We start from the raw sequence: 23,994 nt of genomic DNA on the forward strand, positions 1-23,994 counted from the left end.
TACATACAATATTTAGGCATAAAATATGCATGTGTATGACTATTACTACTAGTTATAAAGACTATGGATAATTATATTCCCTTCCCTTAAGGTTTGATGTAATTACACGTAGACCTCCTATAATTTGAGAAATTATATCTATCGCCCCTAAAGTTTAATTCTATCTAACAAATAAGTTCCTCTATTTGTGAAAATTTACTGAATTTGTTGATTTTAACAAAAAAATTGAATGAATTAGATATTTACTCTCCATTTATTAATAATTTATAGCAGATCAAATAATTTTTTTGGGACTAAACTATCATTATAACGGTGGTGATATACCACCTCACATGCATTAACGCGTGAAGACCTATGAGAGTTATCTAGTCATAAAATGATTTATTTGACTTCAGGAGTGTTAGGTGTAATTTCTCAAACCACAAAGGATTTATATGTAATTACACAAAATTCTAGGAAAAGAGAGTGTAATTATCATTAAAGACTAATATGACGTTTTCTTTTTTCCATTTTTTCTTTTTGGTGTTTTGTAATTAAGTCTGTCAATGAATAAGGTCTTACCCTACCCAGGTCCAGATCCAAAAAGGACTGAAGAAATTAATTGAGACTGAGACTTACCCGATCTATTTTACCCAACGCAAAACCCATAAGTCTCTAGACCCGGTGTTTGGGTTTGGTCAAATTCAGACCCAATTTTTTTCCAACTTAATTTTTTTTAAAATTATACTAATTAATTTTTTCTCTTTTATTTTTTATTTTTACTCATAATTTATAGGGGAGCTCAATTTGGTTAATCAAACTAAACCAAACTGATTTTGCGGTTAATGAAAAGTTTTGGCGTACCAAAAGTTGAACTAAACTAATTGATTCGGTTCGATTATAAGGTTTGATTATAACCAAATATTTTTTTGATTTGGTTCGATTAATAACCAAAATACTAAATTCGTAAGGAAAAAATCGGTCAGTTAATTAATTTAATAATTTTTTATTTGTATATTTTAAATTTAAAATAGGTAGAAATTAAATTAAATTATTATAATATAATATATATTTATAATTATAAACATAATTTATATATTTTATAAAACTATAATATATTGTATAAATATATTTTTTAATTTTGGTTATTCGGTTGGTATGGTTAATTGGCCTAACTAAATCGTACTGACTGATTGTATCAATTTGTTTTTAAAAAATAATTGAAAATCATACTGAACTTTTGGTTTGATTTTCGGTACGAATCAAAAATTCAGTTTAGTCAGTTTTCGACTGATTATTCGAATTTTAACTCCCCCATAATTTATCAATAAATTTAAAATTATTAAGATTAATTTATAAATAATATCTTTTTATAATTTTTTTAAATAATATATCATTTACAAAATAATATAATAAAAATATTACACAACAAATAATGTTACGATGTCTTAAGTTTTTTAAATTTGTTTACGTGAAGTTAGATCAATTGAAATTTTCAATTGAATAGCAAAGAAAAATAAATATATTTTTTGGATCCAAATTGGATAAATAAACCCATGGGTATTGATGGGTAATGACCCAACCCAAATTAGATTTTTTAATAAATTTGGGTTTGACTTTGGTCTAATAATATTCATTAGGTCTGGGTCTTAGAGTTACTCTATGAGCTTGGTTAGGGTCTTATCTTATCCATTGATACCTCTGACGTATGGTCTATTTACACAATCTATTCACGTTTTTGGATATCAGGGATGGTTTACATATTATATAATTACTCAAAAGATAGGGGTAGTTTGTGTAAATATACCATAGATTAGGATGTGAATGTAATTATTTATAATTAAGATTAAGAAAGCCCATGTGTATGGCCACTAACTATTCCTAACTGGGCCAATCGTTTGTAGCCCAATTGTCAACCCAGAAGGGTAATTTCGTAATTTAGATGATCTCGCAATTGAGTTTCTAGGGTTTAGCTATAAATCCTTCGCCGAACGTTGTTGTCTGTCTCTTCACTAGCACGACGCAGCTTCACTCTCACTTCAACAATGGTGAGCTCTATCTTAACCCTTCTGTTCTTACGTTTTATTAGTTTTGATCTTCGCATGCTCGGTTTTAGGTGTGATTTCTTGAGTTAAGTTTGCTTGTGGGGGAAGTGTCATGTTGGATGCATTTGTTGTTGTGTAAGGACCGGTACCTGAAAGTGTTCTTGTTGAATTATGGAGTTTTCATTTTCAGTTGGTTCCAAATGTGTAGCTTGGAAAAGCAGAAAGGGAGGGACTTTTGGCATTCTAGCTGCTGTTTGCTGTTTGTTGTGATTTAGGGGAAATGGAGTGGATTGAGAAAATCGAATTTGGTTAGACAAGTCTTAATTTCTTGATTGTTTTTTTTTTTGTCTTCTGAGTTTAAAATGTAGGGAATTGGGATGGTGAAACGGAAAGGAAATTGGGGATTTTAACTGTTGTGATTTTTCTTAATACGATCATTTGGTGGGTTTTTGGTTTGAAATAGTCATAGTTGAAACACCTATGCCTTCTGACTGTTGATTTGATATGCATCTTTTGGATTTTGATATTGCATGTCTGTTGTTTAGATAGGATTCTTTTGATATGTTTTGTGAGGAAGTATTAGCCTAGATATGCTTAGTTTTTACATTGCAATCTCTGAATTGTATTCTGATGTTATTCATCATCACACTCTGTAGCTTTTTAGGTATTGCTAAGATTTATTAAGATTTTTTTATTCCCTGATGCTAGTATTGGTGTTGTGTGCTCACCGATAGATGTTGATGCCTATGTAGTTTCTACAGGTTAAATGGGCTGATGTTTTATTATGTAAAATTCTTGTCATTGCAGGCCTTCGTCAAAGCACAAAAGTCAAAGGCATACTTTAAGCGATACCAGGTCAAATATAAGAGAAGGAGAGGTACAGTATAATCCATTTGTTCTGCATTTATGTTCTCTAGTTTCAGGTTTTGATGTAGTAGTTTTCTGTGGTTATGGTGTTCTATGATTGATGTTTTTTTATCACTATCCAGAGGGGAAAACGGATTACAGGGCTAGGATTCGTCTAATCAACCAGGACAAGAACAAGTACAATACTCCCAAGTACCGGTTCGTCGTGCGATTTGTATCCTGATCATAAGTTAATGCCAACAAGCATACTTTGTTATCTTTTCTATCTAGCCCTTTTTTCTGCCTCGTAGGGTACAATTTAAGGTTGAAGTTAATAAGAGCAGATTTACTTGTGATAGTTTATGTTTCGAAACAGGCCAAAAGTTCTGCCCTTCTAGTTTGCAGTATGGATGGGTTACATGCCCACTACCAAACCCAGATGGTGTGAAGTGGTATATAATGTGTTGAAACTATGCTTAAAATTTTCTATTTCAGGGTTAACCTTAATGTTCTTATAGACGAATAAAGATATTGTTGCACAAATAGTGTCCGCTAGTATCACTGGAGATATGGTTCTGGCTGCAGCATATGCCCATGAGTTGCCTCACTATGGACTTGAAGTTGGTCTTTCAAATTATGCTGCAGGTAAATTCTCCCTTGACAGCCTTCCCTCTAAAAAAAATTAAAGTTGGATGGAGTGAAGTAAAATTAGAATCTACCTCATCTCTTTTTGTGATTGATAATGAACTTGAGAAACTGCATTTGTGGATGAAATCCTAATGGCAAATGCTTGACCAGCTTATTGTACTGGGCTGCTTCTGGCTCGCCGTGTCCTGAAAAAGCTTGAGATGGATGATGAGTACCAAGGCAACCTGGAGGTATAGCAGATCATGACGCTGTTCTCTTGTCAGTTTAGATTTTGTTGTTCATGACAATTCCTTTGCACGAACTATTTATTGAGACCTATATGTTGTCAGGCTACTGGAGAGGATTATTCTGTTGAACCGGCAGAGAGCCGAAGGCCATTCCGTGCACTACTTGATGTTGGCCTAATTAGAACAACTACTGGGAATCGTGTTTTTGGTGCTCTGAAGGTAATTAATGTTTCCTTTTTCTTGCATGGTTGACTGCATCCCTTTGGTATCTTCTAGTATCTCATTAGTTTGTTTGAAAACATTCAATTCTTCAAGATGGTGCTCCGTACTTGTTCCAAGTATATCCTACTACTGATATTGTGTCTTTTGAAAGAGATTGTATGATATAAACGCGTTTGATATGATGATGTGTGCACATGTATAATGTCATAAAGGAATGTGGAACCTCTCTCCTATGCCTGCATTACATCTATGTTTATAAATTTCTGAATATTCCCAAGTCAGAGAGGGCCAGTGTGTTTTAGGTGAAGTTAGTATAGCAAACTGTAGTAGTTTAGTTTGATTGAACTTGCTGTCTAGTCCAAAATGATGCTGAGTTAAAATCTGAAAATTGGTATTGTGCTATTTACTGATGAATCTTTTTTCTGGTTATTTTCTTGAATTGATTTAAGTTCCATTGGTAAGATTTCCAGCTGTTTCATTATGGTTCTTTTTGCCTTGTTTTGAAGTTGTGACCTGTTTAAGAGCTATGAATGTTTTCTTAATTGGTTCTGGATCAGCAAATAATGCCATCTATGTTGGCACTATTTGTTGATTGTGATCATTTGATATCTGTATGCAACATATTGTCCATAAGTATCTGCACATTTTTGAATGATACATGTGTTGAATATACTTTGGCTACTTTTTACAGGGTGCACTGGACGGTGGATTAGATATTCCTCACAGTGACAAGAGGTTTGCTGGATTTTCTAAGGATTCTAAGCAGCTTGATGCAGAGGTTCACAGGAAGTACATTTATGGTGGTCATGTTGCATCATATATGACGGTATTTTGAAGTTTTGTCTAGTAATTTGAAAGCACTAATATTAGAAGTGCAAATATGACTCAACCTCTGGTTATCCCTTTTCTGAACATTTTTTAGACCTTGATGGAAGATGAACCAGAGAAGTATCAATCACATTTCGGTTTATATGTCAAGAAAGGACTTGAGCCAGACAACCTTGAGGAACTCTACAAGAAAGTTCATGCAGCCATTCGTGCTGATCCAACTGCTAAGAAATCTGAGAAACAGCCACCAAAAGAACACAAGAGGTAAGGAGACAGTTTTAACCGTTCGTCATTTAGCTAGAACTCGCTTCATCCATCCTGTTATTTGCTGCATTATGATGAATGAATTATGTTCAGTGTTTGTTATAACCGTCTGAAGTCTGTTATGTGAATTAGATATCTTCAGCGGATTTATTGCTCCACTTCATCACTTTTCTTGCCATACCTTGAGAAAGTTTCTGATGCTTAGACTAATTTATTCTTCTGTTTTTGCTCAGGTACAACTTGAAGAAGCTCACATACGAGGAAAGAAAGGCTAAATTGATCGAACGCCTAAATGCTCTCAATGCTGCTGCTGGGGCTGATGAAGATGATGATGAGGATGACGAGTGAGAGATTTTTTGGAAGAATTTCTGCAACTTCTATTTCCTTACAAGATCGAGACACCTACTGCTAACTGGAATTCTATACCTGGAATTATTGTCAATTTTGGGAGAACCTGTTTACTAGTATTGTTGCTTGGATTTCTCGTTTAGTGAGACTAGCATTGGATATTTGTTCACCGTGAAATGCAATTACATTACTTGGTTTATTTCCTACACTGCTCAGCATTGTTCAGTGCTTCTTGAGGTTGAATAATTAATGTGATACCAGGAAAATACTCAAGATAATAAAAAACGATAAATACTTCAATAAATTAAAAAAGAATGATGATGACTATTTTTTGAAGCCAATGAATAGGAAATAAATTATATTTATATTCATTTCATGGAGAAAAGTATACCAAATTAAAAAAAAAAGCATCATTTGCTATTACTGTATTCTAAAATTTTAATATTGTGGATTATTCGTAATGATAGGAATAGTTCTATGACAGTATCTGAAAAAATGTATGTAAAATTAAAATTACATAGACAATTTTTTTTCTTCATCAACATATAGGGCAAAAGCAAAGAACATAAAAATTATAATGATGCAGGAATAATACATCTTCAACCCCTGATTTATGATTTGTTGACATGACCTATCGTTATTTTTGGTATAATTACAAAAAATCACCATTGATAGTAAACTCATAGGAATATTTGTACTTATATAGATATTTTTGAGGATGTATGTATAGTTGTTAAAAAAATAGAGATGATTTATATAGATAATGTTGATATTACTATTTTCTAGTGACTATATGTGTAATTAACTAAAAAGCAAAAATAATTTGTATAAACAAATCACTGATTAAGTGTGTAAATATAACTATTCATATTTTGTATCAAGCTGGAAATTTAGTAACGAAAAATTCTATTTATATATATACACACATATGTATGTATAGCTTTTAGCCTTGAAGATCCCATGATTATGGGTTAAATTACATTAATGTGTTGGTATTAATTTATTTTAATAGCTTTTTTATTCACTGTAATATTAGATATCGATTAATTATAAATATTTAATATACAATGTTAATTTTTAAAAATCATCATATATTGTAACAGTTTCATTAAAAAGAAAAAGAAGTTACAATTGTATAATTCAATGTATACCCGACATCGTTTTACCAACGGGCTCCACTAGAAAAATGAAAAAGGTAAGAAGAGAAATAAAATCTAATATCGTATAAAAACTTATCAACTTACAAGATTTTTTTAAATAAATTTAACCAAAAACCCTCAAAATCAGAATATGCTCATGGTGTCAAACACAACTCATAATAAGGTTTATTGGCACCTATCCCTTCCAAGATAAACACAACCATCAATATACAATAGAAAAACACATGGGGGTAGGTCAAAATTTGAGAAAATTGAGGGCCCACAAAATTTTAGACCTTATCAAAGAACAACCAATGATGTCTCACCATCCACTTCAATCAAGTGATGCAAATGCACACACTATCCACAAACTATTTTCCTTTCTGCACTTAAGAATGTCAATTCATCTAGAAAAAAACCAGACAATAAGGAGACTCCAGAGTCATACAAAAACTAAATGGCCCATTTAGCCGCAGTTACACCCCCCACAGCAAAACCATTGATCTCTGCGTTCTCAAGGAAAACAACTCATTTGGGCTCTCCAAGATTCCACAACAAAGTCTGCACTTGTAATACTGTCTCTGATCAAGAAAGACATGTCCAAAGGAGGTTTGTGTGTAATTTTGGACATTGAGGAATGAATGTGGTTGAGTGGTTGCAAAGAGTTTGATTTAGTCCAATTCTTGAGATGTTTTCTTGCTTTTTTGGGTTCTATGGCCTTTTAGAAAGAGTTTTCTTTTTAATCTATGTTTATGAATCTTTCTTGATCTTTTCTGTACTATGTTAAATGACATTGCCTTTCATTGTTAATTGTAATGGACAAAAAGACCACATTGTATATGTTGTAAAAATTTGAATTTACTGAAAGAGGAGTTTGTGAAATGCAGGAATGTTGCATTGGGGTTGGCAGGTGTGGTGCTGGGATTGAGTGTGGGTGGCGGGAATGCAAAGGGGGCAGCGAGACGGCCACCACCACCTCCACCGGAAGAGAAAAAGGACCCAAATGTGACTGGGGTGACAGCAAAAGTTCTGGCCAGCAAGAAGAGGAAGGAAGCCATGAAAGAGTCCATTGCCAAGCTAAGAGAAAAAGGAAAGGCCATTCAAGAGCCATCTAAATAGGCTGTTTGCCTTCATTAGCTAGGCTAGATAAGATCATTGTGGTCATTTCCAAGGATTGTGGAATCAGAGCAAAATGTGGCAATATAAATAATAATCCTTTTGTTTTTTTGCTGCTAAATCTCTGTGCGAAGTTTATTGCCGCAGTAGAGAGTAGACATTTATTATTTCGAAGGAGTTGATTTTCACATCCACTCGTGCACGGTGCACGTCCCATTTGAGACGCCAAGTGAGCAAAATATATGAATATCAAACATTGAATCTGACAATAATAATAAATTCAGGTGCGTAAATTCGAATATTAAGTGTTGGAGAGCTCTCCAAATTAACAGTACTAAGAGGAGTAGTTGTAAAGTGCTTCTTGCATTCAATAACATATGGCTATGCAAACCACTATCATTTCTAAAGCCAAGCAAGCAAAAGTTGGATGTGCAGAAGGATGTCGGTTAGCTAGAAGAAAATGCACTTAGCAAAACCAACTTCCTTCCGCAACTCTTTTGCAGAAAGAAAGCATAAACTAGAGAGAGAGAGAGGGAACTGTTTTCACAGCTTGACCTTGAAACATCTCATGATACTATTTCAAAGGTTCTGTAATTGCGATAGATGATTGTGGCATGTCAAAAGTTACACAAATGAGAGAATGGGCCTTAAATATTTTCACGAGACTGTTTATGCAGCCAGTGTATATAGCCAAAACAGAACAGCAGAACCTCGACCCTGGAAGGATTTAAGAAAAGAATTGAAGTCTTACACTATTGCAGAAAGATGAATAAACAGTAAATGGCAAACACAAGATCAGCTTTTCACACTCCCAAAGAATCTAGAAAGTGGTAAGGGTCCATCAGCCTCTTCACTTTCACTGCTAGAGTGCTTCGATCTGGATCGATGCTTTTTTTCTTTCTTCCTTCTCTTCAACCTTGACTTCGATCTTTTTGACTCTCTCTTCTCTTCATCACTGCTTGATGTCTCTGATGATGAACTTGAACTAGAATCTGAAGATCGCCTCGAATGCTAAAAGTCAAGTATCAAATATTATGTTAGTTACCATTCCAATAACATTGTATGCAAGTAAAATTGGTTCAAGGAAGAAAATGTAGAACTTGCCTTTCCACCTTACATGACTGACTCGTGAAATATCATCAGTGATGAGGAGATATAACGATTAGTGAATTCATGTTACAGTAAAGAACTAAACAAAATACATAAACCACAGTTACACTATAAAGGATATATTTCTATATGACAAACAAAAACAATTTGACTGAACTTTCTAAGGGGGGTCAAGTAAATATATCCAGCATGGAGAAAATACATCTATTGCTAACTATTCAAACATATCGTACAACATATAAACTATAAAGAAACTAGAAAAAGCCACTTCCAAGGCGAAGGTGCCAGTACTATTCCTATCCCACCCACCTCATCCCCTTTTTTCTGGCTTGCTTCTCCTCTGGGGTATGGTGGGAGGGGAAGGAAGTCTAGGAAATAAACCAATATAAAAATTTCTCCGTAAAGAATAAAAAACAGGACGATTATGACATTCAGTAAACATCCGTTCCATCAAGATGCAGATCACCACTAACTAAATGAAGTGGGTACAATTCTTTTTTCTCGAAACTGAAACAACATGATCAACCGATTTGATCACTTTGCTTGGACCTACAAAATGGCTAATCAAGACCAAGAAACTCAACCAGTTAACAGGTGAACAGCAACCAGTTCTTTCATTATCTTTAAGGGATAATTACACTCTCCTCTCCTGAGGTTTGGTGTAATTACACGTCGACCCTCTGTGGTTTGGACAATTACATCTAGCACCTCTGAGGTTTGCTTTCGTCTAACAAATAAGTCCCTCCATTAGTCAAGTTTCACCAACTTTGCTAATATTAACAAAAAAAACTGAATGAAAATTGATATTTACCTTTGATTGACTTATTACTGGCTTATTGTAGGTGAAATAATTTTTTTCCGACTAAACTACCCTTGTAACGGTGACATGCAATAAATCAGTAATAAGTCAATTGAAGGTAAATATAGATTTTTTTTTCCAAATTTTTTGTTAATATCAGCAAATTCGGTGAAGTTTTACCAATAGGGGGATTTATTTGTTAGACGGGAAGCAAATCTTAGGGATGCTAGATGTAATTTACCAAACCACAAGGGTCTATGTGTAATTAAACCAAACCTCAGGGGAGGAAAGTGTAATTATCTCTATCTTAAATCTTCTTTTGTCTTGTCTGTTTATGTAGTAGGTTCATGAGATGCAATAACTAGAATGTAAATAGGCTACGAGAGACAGTGAAAGTAATTGTCTAGTCGATTCCCGTTTTGCGTGTTTGAGCAAGATGTTGAAAATTAATGCATCTGCTCATTCTTCAAAGGGTGGATGGCCATGATGCTCTAAAGGCCTTCTTACACATGCCTAATATGGAAACTGGAAAGGATGATTTTAATTGGAAAATACTGAATTCCAATTTGTGGATAGGGAAAATCTAAGTTAAAACTGAAAACAGAAAATGGCAAATAATTTCATCTTTTTACTTTCTAGTATACTAATTAAGAAGAGAATCAAGATATATGCCTATTAGATGGAATTGTCAAAACAACATCAATACCTCACAAAAGACATGGTTTGCTATGGCGCATCTTTAGTTCACAGCACCGGTAAATTTACAAGAATTTAGTTTGCAACGTGACATTTCAAGTTAAAAATGTTTGTAGTTGACCTAGCTGAGAAGTGAAGGAATTGTCAGCAATCTTCCTCAAGCCTGAAAATTGTTTTTAAATATTTGAGGACTACATAAAGACTAAAACATTGAAGACAAAGGAATTATGTAGCTGAGACTCTTGCCTTACTCTACAAGTCCAGTGTAATATTTCTTTTATATACAATCACCTTGCAAAATTAATTGAATACAAAGCTTCAAAACAATATCAATACCTCACAAAAGACATGGTTTTTTATGGCGCATCTTTAGTTCACAGGATCAGTAAATTCACAATTAGTTTGCAATGTGGCATTTCTAGTTAAAAATGCTTGTAGTTGAACTAGCTGAGAAGTGAAGAAATTGTCAGCAATCTTCCTCAAGCCTGCAAATTGTTTTTAATATTTGAAGACTGCTTAAAGGCTAAAACATGGAACTTGGACGCTATACAAAGGAATTATGTAGCGGAGGCTCTTGTCTTACTCTACAAGTCCGGTGTAATAGTTCTTTTATATAGAATCACCTTGCTAAATTTACTGAATACAGAGCCTAAATGATGACTGCCTCTTTTGCATGCTCAAGGATAAATTTTGACCATCACAAGGATGCGCATATGAAGATATTGAAGGGCAAGTCACTTGTAACTATCAATTTTTTGAAAAGTCAGCATAAGTTTTGCAAATCTATCAATAAAAGTGAAATTAAAGATATCTCTTTATAGAACATGCTGCCAAGCCCCCCATTTGCAACTTCAACATTGTTACATAGAATAAATTATCAGTTACACGATATATGGGTGAAAAACAGGGATATGGTTTACACACCTTTCGCTTCTTGCTGGTATGTTTCCTCGAATCTTTCTCCTTTTTATCTGCAAGAATATTTAGGAGTCATATCAAAGGCAGCCTACTGGATATAGGACTATTTCAACCAATTCATTACCCTTTCTGCGGTTGGATCTGCTGCTTGAGTGGTTCTTCCCATGTGCAAGTTTACGTGCCCTTTCAGCATCTAGCTGAGCCCTATACTCTCTCATCATCCTGTCTTTATCTGCTTCCAACTCTCCCTTTCTCACTTCTTCTTCCTAACAACTACACCATTAGGATCTAGGTGGATGTACAGCTCAAATAACAAAAGTGAAATAAAGACCACAATCATGATAAAAATCAGTTCCAGCTAGAAGCTACTGAGACTGGTGAACCTTAGAGTTAATTTCTGCTATGTGATTTTCTAAAGAGTAACTCAAAAGATTTTTTTAGGATTTAGGAAGCTGACCAGGATTCAAGGAAGCAACAACTCAAGGATATTATGTGCATCAAATTTGCTAGAGACAATCTTGAAAACTGATACCCATAGACTATGGTCTATCCTAATCAAACCAGCGGCTAACATAAAGAGATCAGGTGAGCGTGTTTCTGGTTTAGGTGCTAATAATCTTCAATACGTTATCATTGCCAATTAAAGAGACCGCAAATTCTTTTCTCTTAGGAAATCTCAAGGGTCAAGACGAGAACATTAAAATAGAAAGCAAGAGATGGAAAAGAAGGAAAGCAACACAGAGGAAATTGTAAGTCCTGTCTTAAGTTGAAGTTGTGGTGGGTAGTGGACAGCGCAAACCGAAATTTCAATGATCCAGCATGTTAGAAAAAAATTTAAATCTTCATTGATGCCACATTTTTCCTTTCAGAGTACATTGCCACGGTTGACCTTTACAAGTATTTAGAAAGCATGTAGGTCAATTTCTCACTATATAAAGTTTGACACACTATTTCATTCGCTTTTCGTGCATTCATGTATTGGTATCCCAAAAATATTGAGGTTTTAATGAATACAGGTAATAGTCAAGGAAAGATAAAAGGATGTTAACATGAAACAGTTGAGTATGGAAATGACCAACAGTTTTCAAGGAAGCTTGGATCAGCTTTGCTATGGTTTGTATAACGGTAATTTTGCTAGATCTAAGTAGGGTAATCATAAACGTTAAAACAACATTTGGCTGGGGCCTGGGCACCATTGAGATTTATATTCTCTAATTGATCAGCCAACACCTATTGCATCTTGAGCTTATATTTTTGCGCCTAAAGGGAACTCAGCCACACACCATCTGTAGGATGGTCCATCCAATAATACATATATATATGTATGTGTATGTGTGGAACAGTGTTTGTCGATCTCTTCTCACTTGATCATCCCATCCACAAAGTCCCACTTACACTTTACAAAAAGTAAGTGCTTAATGAAATAGGATGAGATATGAGAATTATCCAAATAGCACATGCTGCTAATTTCCAATAGAAGAAATTATGATCTCTGTCACTCAGCCCCAAAATTATTAATAACTTCAATGTGTTATAACTGCTGAATGAAAAAATTGAGTAAATAAAATTGAGTAAATTTCCAATATTTCCAGTGTTTTACAGAATTTGCTAATCAGACTGACCAAATCTTAATTCATAAGGCCAGGAGAAAATTATACCAAAATCACTAGGATAAAAAGGATAAGAGATTAAGGTGACATAAATAAAGGACAAGATGTATGTAACCTACAAATCACCTTTTGCTTCTTTTTGAACTCCTCCCATGTAATTGTATGAGAAGTTTTGAGACTTGCCAAACGAGCAGCATGCCACTCTGGTGAATGAAATGAACCATCCACCTGCGACTCACCTCATCAGAAGATGCCAGACACACAAGAGTGGAGAAAGAACACGATTCTAGAAGTCATTAAACAATCAAGTACCTTTACAAATTAATTAACAAGACACTGCATAGAAGTACTTAAAAACATTGCAAGTATCAAACATCATTTCTGTTATTGAACTGTCTCATATAGAACATACATGTTTTTACCCAAAAATCTGAGATCTAACTGTTAAATTCATGCGGAAGATCAAAACCAGCCTTTGGTTCCTATTATTTGGTAAAATGGCCCATGTGAAATTAGATTGTCTTCACGAGAAACGAATTCCTTCTCAAAACTGGGTTTTTTGGGTTGGTTGCAGAGCATAATCTACTAAACCATAATATTACTCTCTTATCTTAGTAGTATGTAATCAATATCTCTAGCAAGAGAACTATATAGGATGAAGGAATCTCTAAACTCTAAATTGGAACAAGAAATGATACATTATGAATAAGTAGTCCTGCACACCTAAGAGCTTGTCTTTGCTTTGGAATAAGAAACTAGTTTAACGCGTGGCAATATAATCACAATACTCCAAGCACAATATGTAACATTCAACTTAACTCATGTCAACAAAATATCACATACTCGTCCAGGGGCAACTACATGAATCCTCCTCTTCCATTCCCACCAGAGGCTATTTCAAAAGTGAAAAAAATAAATAATAAAATCCAATCCTATTCAATTACTGTTCTTCATAACCTCTCTTTCCATGCTTACAGGTTTTATTACTGTATAGAGAAATAACCCTGTTATGTATAAAGGGATTCATCATCAACCAAGCAAAACCTTGAAAGCACTTCTCCACCTCCCACACCAGCCCTAATCCTTAAACCCACATCAACTCTAATGAGGGTAGTTGTAGTTCCAAAATTTTGTTCCACTGAGGGGGAGGGACAGAAGAACAAAGATTTTTCTAGGGATGTCCTTCTATTTATAAAGGTGGGCTAGGAACTTAGTGTTTTCTAACATCAAACAATAAACACTTTCCTCTACAAAGGGAAAATGCAGAAGCAAATAAGTTATGTAAAATAAAGGAAATCCAAGATAACACAAGCCAGCACAAACTGCTGTGAAGATATCATCAATCTTCCAAAGGTTATACTAAATGAAAGAATTTTGCAATATAACTGATATAGCATAACAAGCTTGCAATTCAACAAACATACAGCGGAACTGCTGAAACCAATATAATAGTGGAACTAATCCAGCGCTATTAAGTTAAGACTGAAATCCAACTGACAAGAATCCAAGCAGGGAGGTTCACAAAATCTGCACCGGTGGAGTACAAGCACATGGTCCTCCTGCACCATATCCTTGGTGTGCCATTTTCTTGATATCCCATTCTTTATAAACTATTGAGTCTTAAGTAAAATAACAATAATAAACAAAACCCACTTTTAGTTATCTCCTAACTGCAAATCTTCAATGTACCGTTAAACTACCTACTTCTCCATTGACAAAAAAATTTACTCCATGTACACAGTCTGTTTCACTTCGATCCAAATTTGGATTATGTTCTTCAACATAATCTCTACCACCTAACCTTTAATCTGAAAGAAACCAATACTTTACGGCTTCAGTCAGTTCATCTACAATTTAACCAAGCAACTTAGAGCTGTACTTAAGTCAGGCCAATTGGCAGAAGGACAAAAGATTTCAACACAAAATGAGGGGAACCCATAATAAAGTAAAAGTGTACAAGGAGGGCCCTGAATTCCCATACCTAAATGATAGTTCGAAAAGAAAGAAAACCCTAAATTCGCACTCCTTCAGCACTATATTAATAAAACCACCCAGCTAGTTCATGTGTTGCAATACTGTATCTCAGCATCCTACTAATGCAAGAATAATTCTGATCCCCTCTTTCTAAAACCCACCAACTTCTAAAATTCCAACTCAAATTCCTACCAACTAAACCATCTACACAAACCAGGCCTCCCCTAAATAATATTAAAAAAAAAAAAAAAGCAGCAATACACAAGAATTATAAACAATCCAGTATGAAAGGGTACGAACCATGCCATCCTCAACCTCTTCAGGCCCGGCTGAGCTCGAGCCGAGCCGGGCTCTCTGCATCGCTTTGTACGCTTGATTTTTCCCCATTTTTTATTTATAATTTTCGAACACTTAGAAATGAGAAAAGATTAATTTGAGAAAGTAAATACGAGAATTGTCTGAGAAAGAAAGAAATTGAATAATTTCTGATTGTATGAACAAGTGGAGAAATTATTGCGCATGAATTTGAAGGTTTTCTGCAGTGCGCAAGTTGTGTGAGGGAAGAGGCTGGTGTTTGGGGCAGGTTTATAATTACTGAAAACTTCTGCGGTACATAAATCAATAATTTGCCAGCCTTTATTTTTTCCTTTTTTTCCCTCCCTATGTTTTTATTCAATTTGATTGGACACAAACATAAAAAAAACACAAAACATTTTTTTTATATATATAAAATAAGAATCTAGAATAATTGCTTTATTTTTTAGTAAATCGAGTACAATTACAAACTGAGATGTTTTTAGAATAAATTATCAGTCAAAATTACATTGGCCGATAATTGGATTTCAAATTAAAATTCTTAACAAATTTTATTTTGCGCATATTTAGGATAATAAATTTGCAATACATCCGCACTAAATTTGGGTCTTATGCATCCTGGTTGATAGATCAAAGATAAATTCAGTTTTCGCTTTTATTTTTTGATTGGCTAATTGAATTAAAACATATAATATAGCTTCTAGTGTTCAAATATAATAAAAATGAGCCCAGACTACCTTACCCTTGCTCATGTTATGCTTGTAAAAAAGGGGTATCCACCACATACTACACACATCAAATCTAAAAGCTCAAGTTCAAAATTCTTCACTACGATGAAGCACTAAAACCACGAGGTTCCATGTTGTCCTTAGCATCAAATCCTAAAAGCTTTTATAATATATTTTCAATGCAGTCTATGATTTTGTCCCACAAAGTTTCAAGAATATTACACGTTCAATTTAAGAAGAAGCTTCCAACTCTTGGATCGACACTTGAAAAAAAGAATTAAGGGATAGTTTGTATTCTTGGAAATTGTAACTTTTGATTTAAATTTATAGCGAATTCATTTGTCCATATTTTTTCATTCTTGTAGCTTTAGGGACTCGGATTTTATGTGAACATTCATCATCAATTTAGTTAACAATCAATATATCAATGATCAAAATTAAATATCTAAAACTAACCAATAACCACTATGAAAATAGATATAACACCAATATGTCGATGAGATTAGAAGCCATGAGCTCAGATCATGATGTTTTAATAGATATAGATTTTTTTTTTTTCTGATTTCTTTGTTAATATCAGCAAATTCGATGAATTTTAACTAATGAAAGGACTTCTTTATTAGATAAAAACAAACCTTAGAGGTACTAAATATAATTTCTAAAATTATAAGGAGTTTACATGTAAGTACACAAAACTTTAGGAAAGGGACGTATAATTATCCCTTATCTATTTCTAATTAATATTTTTACTCTCTTTCTCCTGCTCCAACTATTCAATTTCAAAATTATATATTTTTTATCATAACCATTTTCATTATTTCAGTTTTCGTAGAACAAAATATTTTAACATATGATATTTAATTATTTATATTTTTTATGCACATATATTGAATATGTCACGTATAACTAATAACAATTATTAGTTTCATACTTTTAGTTTATTGAAATACTTTAGTAGCTTCTATTTAAAAGTATTTCATAAGTTCGAAAAACATCTTACATGATGTATAAACTTATAAGATATTACAAATAACCTTACCAAACACCCTCTTCTTAGAGCTTGAAGACTGACTGCTTCATCTTTCTGAAAATTTTATCCCTTCTGCTCCATATATTTTAGCAGAATGCGTGCATTCTGATAAACGACACTAGCGATGCTAAACGACCATCTCATTACTAAAACATGTCGCAATTGCAATTTTATTTAACGATGGAAGTTCGTTCTGGGCTACATTAGGCCACTCCAAGCTTCAATTCTACTATACCTTTCACGTCGTTTCTTCTAATTTATACTGATTTTTACATCCGAATAAGGCCTGCTAAAATATCGGCCATACCCTTTTTATGAACATCGATTAACATCTGCAATCCGGTCGCTGGAAACTCGACCTCTGAGATGACAACAGTTTCTGGGCATTCTTTGCTGCAATCACTTTGCTCACCAAGAGCTTCCACTTCGCCTCGTCTTTCTTGCTCTGCTGCTGCATTTTCACCTTGAAATGCCTGAATTCCATGTAGAGAAACAGGATTTAAGGAAAGTATTTCAAATGACTGCATTCCAGAAAGTATATTTCAGAATAAGAGTCGAAGGATGTGAAATTCCTTCTGCTCAGACAAGTGAAAAAGATTTGTTATGAAGGATTTGAAATCTATACTTTCAAATTCATTAATCCAAACATGATGTTAAAAATTTTCAGCCTGGCACGAAATAAACCTCGTGACAAGTTAATAAAGAATGATCGAAACCAGAATTCTCAGAGCCATAGATAAATAAATGTTCGACATTTCATCTAACCACATAATTCTTCCACATATATCAAGAAACTACAACACAGAAACACAAAGACGAAAGAAAAATAGACAAAGTGCAGTGAAATCGAACAAAAAAATGCAAAAAGAGTCGAGTTAAAACAAGTGTACTTCATTTTTTCTTTATGTAGTTTTTACGATGAATTAATATAAAAATACAGCCTTCCTACATATCAAACCGTAGAACAACTCTTAGGCCAGTATTTCATCGAGCGAAGCTCTGGTAAGATCGTATTTATTGGTCCGGAAACAAGAACGTAAGTTGTTACTCAAACCAGCTATTGAATAAATTTATACAATAATCACTTAGTTTCTGTAGAGAGAATAAAGCTGCTAACTTACCTACAAAGAGGGACCTTGCAGTATTCGGGGTCGTTGCACATGCGGGAATGTAGCTCAAGAAGCTGCCACATGCGCTTACAATGCATGCATCCACCGGGAACTCGAGTCTTGCAGCCGGAGAAATGACGGATTAGAGTCTCAAGACCCTTGCACGCCTGGAAACCGCATGGCACCTGGCTTCCTTTTAGCACTTTATCACGAGGCCCAATCGTTCTGCATCCATCACGGCAAATGTGAAGCAGAGCCTCCATTGCCTCGTGCAGCTGGAGGTATACCTTTTTCTCTTCGACTTTCTTCAGTCTATCTTGTTTTCTCTAGGACAAGGTAAAGTTAAGATACTTTTGTTTCCGGGACTATAGTAAACATAACAGAAACGAAAGCAAACAAATTCACCAGTTCGAGTGTTAGATAGAGATAATTATCCAACACCTCGGAGGATCACGCATGTAACAAAAGACAAAACAACCCCACCGATTTTGAAAATCACACTACACCCCACAGTCATATTTTTCATTATAGATTTTCCCTTGAAGCCTCGGCGAGTAAGTGGGAATCCGTATCTAAAACATGACTGTGGAGGTGCAAGTGTAATTTTTCAGAATTGGTGGATCTTTCTGCAATATACCACAACTTCAAAGGGTGTATGAAATTATCTCATTGAAATATTCGCAAACAAGAAACTGAGAAAATAGCTCATGTATGACATTCAATTTTTCACTTCCGCAGATGCACACCATTCCTACATCAAAAGATTACCTTTGAACTATAAACAGAATTTTGACTCAAGGTTTACAAGTAAAATGAAAGAACAAAATGAAACAATTAAACTGCCGATGCAAAATGACTTTGTCATGAAGATATTAGTGAATGCATATTTAACAATCTGCCGGTTACTGAATTATAAGGCGGATTTTGCATACATAAGGTGGCATTGAACTAATGGAAATCTAACATGCTAAGACTCATGAGAAAATTATTTGATTTAATGTGATTGGACCATGCATTCAAGTGATTATAGAAAAAAGACTATTATTAGGTTGCTCTGATGTAGACTGGTAACTCACTGAATCAGCTTCCACAACCAACTCTAATAATTCTTGCTCTAGAGATGGATTAGCACGCTTCATCACTTTCCATGCTTCAGTTCTGGAGATGCATTTGAAGTCCCTCACGACCATACGTTGACAAATGAGGGCAAGTCGTGGAGCATCGCAACTCCTAGCTAATTGCAGTACATCTATGACGTTTTCATTAGTCAACCAACCGTGTTCAAGAATGTTCTCGCAGAGTCTTTTAAGAGATGGTACTACATAGGAATGTGACAGAACAAGCAAATGGAGAACAAACTTCTTCATCTCCTCTTCTTCGTAACTGCACCGGGATACAAAAATATTGTCAGAATCAGAGAATCAAATAGCAACTTGCAAAACGAAAATCATGTTAACAGTTGTTAGAATATAACTCAAGCACCAAATACGGATCGTAACTTGATATCTAAGTCATTATGTTTTTGTAGTTGGATGGTTCGGAATAGCTGATTAACAATCATGCGAGCTCTGCCGAAAAGATACTGAAATATACATACATTGGCTCAAACAAAAATTTATTGGTGACATAAGTTTGGAACTTGATGCTGGAAAGAAAGGGGGAACAGAACAAAACGTTTGCGTTTCTGGGAATTACGTACTGGAGCTTATGCTATTGACAAAGTGATATCTAACTTGATCAAATAATCAATCAAGACATTGATACTATACAAACTCAGAAATGAAAATAGAAAATATGAAAAACGAGCTTTTTGCTGTACCAAGATGAATAGAGGAAACGGATAAAAGCACGGAGGGCATCAAACGGTACTCCAGGAATCCTTATATATCTCACACCACTCTTAACTTTTGATTGTTGCAGCAAATTCCCCAGCACTGGCGACGCAACACTCTGCAGAACAACGAAAAGTGGAAACCAGTAAGTAGTGCTATAACCAGTACAAAAGGAACCTATGTCTCAGGAATTAGTACAAAAAAAATGCCAGGCCAGATCTCTCCAAAGAATTTTCTGCTAGTTCTGTTGATGACTTCCAAATTTTCGAAAATGAAAAAGATATAATTCAAGAACATGGCTCTTTGGAGTAGCATGCCAAACTTTATAATGTTAAACAGGAAAATCACATACTAACCAGAACGCAATGATGAGCGGCAATAATCGCTCCATCCTCCATAATAATATGCACATTGGCTCCATACCCCTCTTTGAAGAGCTTGTCCCATATATCTTTGGTTTCCTGAGGAATGCTACAATGCTTTGCAAGTCCTCGATTCAAATTTTTCCTTGGCGGCGGAGGAGGTTTTGGAATATTATGATGGTGAAATGAAGACAACTTTGTATCATCAACATAAGTTAAAGCGGTCGATGAATTCCCTTCCTCAATCTGTATATCGAAAGGCCGATCAAAAGACTCGATGAAAGAGGATGGCCAGGAAATATCAACAGCTGGTGAGCCCATCAACAACTACTGTTTGCTTGCCTTGAATGAATTGTTCAGCAGAATCCTGCATTATACGAAGCTTTATAAGCAATTCAAGATTGCAAAATTGAGCAACAAAAAGCAAGTTCAGTACAAAAGCTACAATTAGAATTAACTGCACTAGGAAGAATTGGAATTTCTCTTAACAAGAAATGAAGTGACTTGAGGAGAAACCTAAGAATTCTTCCATCCGAAGGGACTACGATTGGTTAAGTACTAAGAAAGCACAAATTTCAGGTCCCCACCTACATTCCCTTTGCCCCCCTCCTTGGAGAAAGAGAATTTCAATGGGAAGAAATGTACTGCCAAATATACGTACGCATGGATCTTAGTTTTTGATTCAGCAAATTAAAAACAACATAAATAAATGATACATATGCCCATATATATGTTAAAAAGATCAAGAAGTGTTTGCCAATTGATAACAACATAGTAGCATTCGGCAAAAAGGCATAAGATTTTATATGTTTTTGCATCGAATTGCAGTCTGCTGATTCCTTTCTCAACGAAAAAAAGAAAATGAAATTCCTGAAAGCTAAATTCATTCATTTGGAAAATTCAGAAGGCAAAACATGAGAGTAAATACAATCTGGATAACAGTGATTCAAAGACATGATTTTTCCAGCATTTGGGATCAAAGTAAAAGCATGTTTAACTCTAGATGGGGGATATGGCGTAGACCCCTACCATTTATTCAAAATAAATTTCGAAAAAACATGTAATGTCCAAGAGTGGCGAAAAATTAATAAATGTGAAGTCCTACTCTGTTTGCGAATCATTGTGCCTATATTTAAACAAAATGATCCTTCTAATATCCATCTTCTTCTGAGAAATTCTCCTATATTTTTGAGGTCGATACCGATTGTCGACCCCTTGTTCTTAAATTGTATCTCCATCACAAGCGACAACACACGCACTCAAAATTAAAGCATGCAATTCACCGGTAACTCATACAGTAGTAGATACAAGTAAGCAATCCTGAATGATGAACCAACCAATATAACCACATCTTCAATTACAAAATCAGCAAACTCAAGGAAAACAATTGCAAGTTTTATTAAATTCATATTAATATTAGGAAGAACACTTGAGAACAGATTAACTATCACTCAGCCCAAACATCCAAACCTGCAACATCAAGTCCCAAGAAGAATGAGAAAAAAACAACCACCATTTCTTAAAGATCAAAACTTTTTCAAACATTCATATGAATCATCAAGCTCTCATGGGATTTCCAATCAATCCAAAACATAAACAATCAAACTCCAAGAAAAAGGACCAAATTATATATATATATAAAAAAAGCATTCGACATGAGGCTAACAAAGAAGCAGTAGCAGTAGACAAGAGAAACAACCCATTTTGAAGCTTACCAAGAACACAGTCACAGATGCCAAGAATTCTTTATCTCCTCGTCCAAAGATTGAAATACAACATATTCTTGAAAAATAAGGGGAAAATGCCAAAATGGTCCTCCAGAAATTTACAGACAAATACAATTTTTGGTGAAAAGTAATGCAAAAGGTGGAGAGTCACCTGTACTAGATAGAGAAGGTTTTGGCTGTGAGGTGGTGGGTGGTGGGTAGTGGGGTGGTTTACAAGTCAGGCAACTGTATTTTTGCTTTCCATAGGACTGAAAGTGGATTCTTGTGTGGCATTTATTGTTTCTTTCTGGCACTGAAATCTGGTGACAGAATCTGCACTGTATCCATCTTTGCAAGATTTTGAGGATTTTTGTAAGTGTATCTGTGACAATTTCATGATAAATTTCAATTAATAATCAATATATGTCTTTTTTTGGTATGATAATTACTATATATCAAATATATATAATTGATAAATAATTATTATTAATATAGACCAATATTTAATATAATGAGAATTTGGTTTTGCAAATTTTGCTTATTATCCCCTGAATATAAGGAGGAGACTTAAGAAATCCAAAATGTTTTTCCATTTCATGAACAAAGAGGGTTGTCATAAATCAAAATCATTAGAGCTTGTGGCATGTTTAAAATTAAAATTTATAAAAATTAATTATTATTTTTAAATAAAGAAATAGGAAAAAATTGTACATACATCAATCACTACCATGATGACTATTGTTTAGGTGGAACTAAAAGATATGTGACCATTCATATAAAGTCTTGATAGTCATGAATTGAACTATAAAATCAGATTTGTACACTAAAATCTTAGGCACATTTATTGCATATTTGACCCTCAATTTTAGCTATTTCTATTAGATTGATGTAATGTTGTTTTTCATAATTTGTTTTTCTTTTTAATTGAAATTCAAGAATATTTTATACTATGAACTCATAGGAGAAATTCTAAGGCTGCATATAGATGAAAAAAATTGAACTTAATAAGAAGGATTATTATTTTAATTGTTTTTTTTTAAATAAATTGGTTACTGTTATATCATGAATTTCAATTATCAATATCAACTATGTATAATTAATAACCAATCATTACTATAAAAGTAGACCAACACCCACATATTGATGGGATTGAAACTATAAAGTAGACCAACACCTGCATATTAAAAATTATTTGATTTGCAATAAGTTATTAATCAATCAATCGAGTGTAAATTTTAATTTAATTTAATTTTTTATTAGGAATTGAATTCTCTACATTTTAATATCTAAACACAATTCAAAATTATTTCGAATATATAAATAAAATATTGGAAGTATTTGATCCAATTCTTTATTTATAAATAAATAAATATAATAATTGAAGAGAAGAATCTTTGATAGGACCAAAGAAATTGAGAGATTGAGACTATGAAAGGATGGGCCAACATTTGGACTGTGGTTGGGATTCGAGACACAGGCACAGGCAATGGGGCCCACAGTTGTCGTCAGGGCCGGCGTCCAAGCACAAGCCTTCAACCAATGGGAGCTTGACACGTGACAGATAGGGTAGGCAGAGGTGGGCTACTAGAAGCCAAGATTGGACGGTCACTGATTACTGTGAAACGTGCGTTGCTTTTACATTCAAATGAATCACATCACATAAATTATTATTTTCACTAATTAATTAATTAATTATCAACGGGGTAATTTCGTGAAGAAAAAATAAATATAAAAATGAATTCTCGTTTTTTTAAATCACTTAATTGAATTAAAAATTTCCACATGCAGTGATAAATAATTTATTTAAAGAATACATGGGGCTCAATCGAAAACGCTATGATGAGGCGACTAAAATTTTTGATAATTTTATTTGTATTATAGAAATACCGATCGTAAACATTTAATTTATTTTAAAAGAGAAGATTTATGATATAAAATATTTCATTTGGCTCATAGTTGTGGTTTCAAATTTGTTAGAGTAATGCTCAAAGAGTCATTTAGGATTAGCTATAATAAATTTTTTGTGTGTAAGTAATTTGTTTTCTATTTAATGTATAAAAAAAAAGGATTTTGTTTACTTTTTTTTATGAATTTTATTTAGTGTAGATGAACTCTTCAAAATTTGTAATTTAATTAATTAATT

At 34.0% G+C, this 23,994-nt stretch overlaps 4 protein-coding genes across 7 annotated transcripts; 2 read left to right on the top strand and 2 right to left on the bottom strand.

Annotated features, from left to right (window-relative positions):
- LOC105158808 (60S ribosomal protein L5-like) lies at window positions 1,908-5,613 on the top strand. The gene is made up of 9 exons (XM_011075686.2): window positions 1,908-2,027; window positions 2,832-2,901; window positions 3,014-3,105; window positions 3,389-3,515; window positions 3,669-3,748; window positions 3,848-3,964; window positions 4,659-4,793; window positions 4,890-5,059; window positions 5,293-5,613. The coding sequence occupies exons 1-9, from the start codon at window positions 2,025-2,027 to the stop codon at window positions 5,405-5,407; spliced, it is 909 nt and encodes a 302-aa protein (XP_011073988.1). The 5' UTR covers window positions 1,908-2,024; the 3' UTR covers window positions 5,408-5,613.
- LOC105158809 lies at window positions 6,918-7,831 on the top strand. Its single transcript, XM_011075687.2, has 2 exons — window positions 6,918-7,155; window positions 7,434-7,831. The coding sequence occupies exons 1-2, from the start codon at window positions 7,004-7,006 to the stop codon at window positions 7,663-7,665; spliced, it is 384 nt and encodes a 127-aa protein (XP_011073989.1). The 5' UTR covers window positions 6,918-7,003; the 3' UTR covers window positions 7,666-7,831.
- On the bottom strand, window positions 8,235-15,363 carry LOC105158810 (corepressor interacting with RBPJ 1). The gene is made up of 5 exons (XM_011075688.2): window positions 15,070-15,363; window positions 12,922-13,023; window positions 11,310-11,451; window positions 11,192-11,238; window positions 8,235-8,673 (listed from the first exon to the last, which is right to left on the bottom strand). Exons 1-5 carry the CDS (start codon window positions 15,154-15,156, stop codon window positions 8,458-8,460), a joined length of 594 nt encoding a protein of 197 aa, XP_011073990.1. The 5' UTR covers window positions 15,157-15,363; the 3' UTR covers window positions 8,235-8,457.
- On the bottom strand, window positions 17,093-22,177 carry LOC105158811 (BTB/POZ and TAZ domain-containing protein 3). Of its 4 annotated transcripts, none has more exons than XM_011075690.2 (6): window positions 22,024-22,177; window positions 20,140-20,512; window positions 19,771-19,901; window positions 19,028-19,334; window positions 17,964-18,277; window positions 17,093-17,315 (listed from the first exon to the last, which is right to left on the bottom strand). In XM_011075690.2, the coding sequence occupies exons 2-6, from the start codon at window positions 20,464-20,466 to the stop codon at window positions 17,168-17,170; spliced, it is 1,227 nt and encodes a 408-aa protein (XP_011073992.1). In that variant the 5' UTR covers window positions 20,467-20,512; window positions 22,024-22,177; the 3' UTR covers window positions 17,093-17,167. The 4 variants fall into 4 exon arrangements, with proteins under 4 accessions (XP_011073992.1, XP_011073991.1, XP_020548219.1 ...); XM_011075689.2 differs by lacking the exon at window positions 22,024-22,177 and adding an exon at window positions 21,861-22,017; XM_020692560.1 differs by lacking the exon at window positions 22,024-22,177 and adding an exon at window positions 21,616-21,812.

This window comes from Sesamum indicum, linkage group LG3 (genome assembly GCF_000512975.1).
Source record: "Sesamum indicum cultivar Zhongzhi No. 13 linkage group LG3, S_indicum_v1.0, whole genome shotgun sequence".
Taxonomy (NCBI): domain Eukaryota; kingdom Viridiplantae; phylum Streptophyta; class Magnoliopsida; order Lamiales; family Pedaliaceae; genus Sesamum; species Sesamum indicum.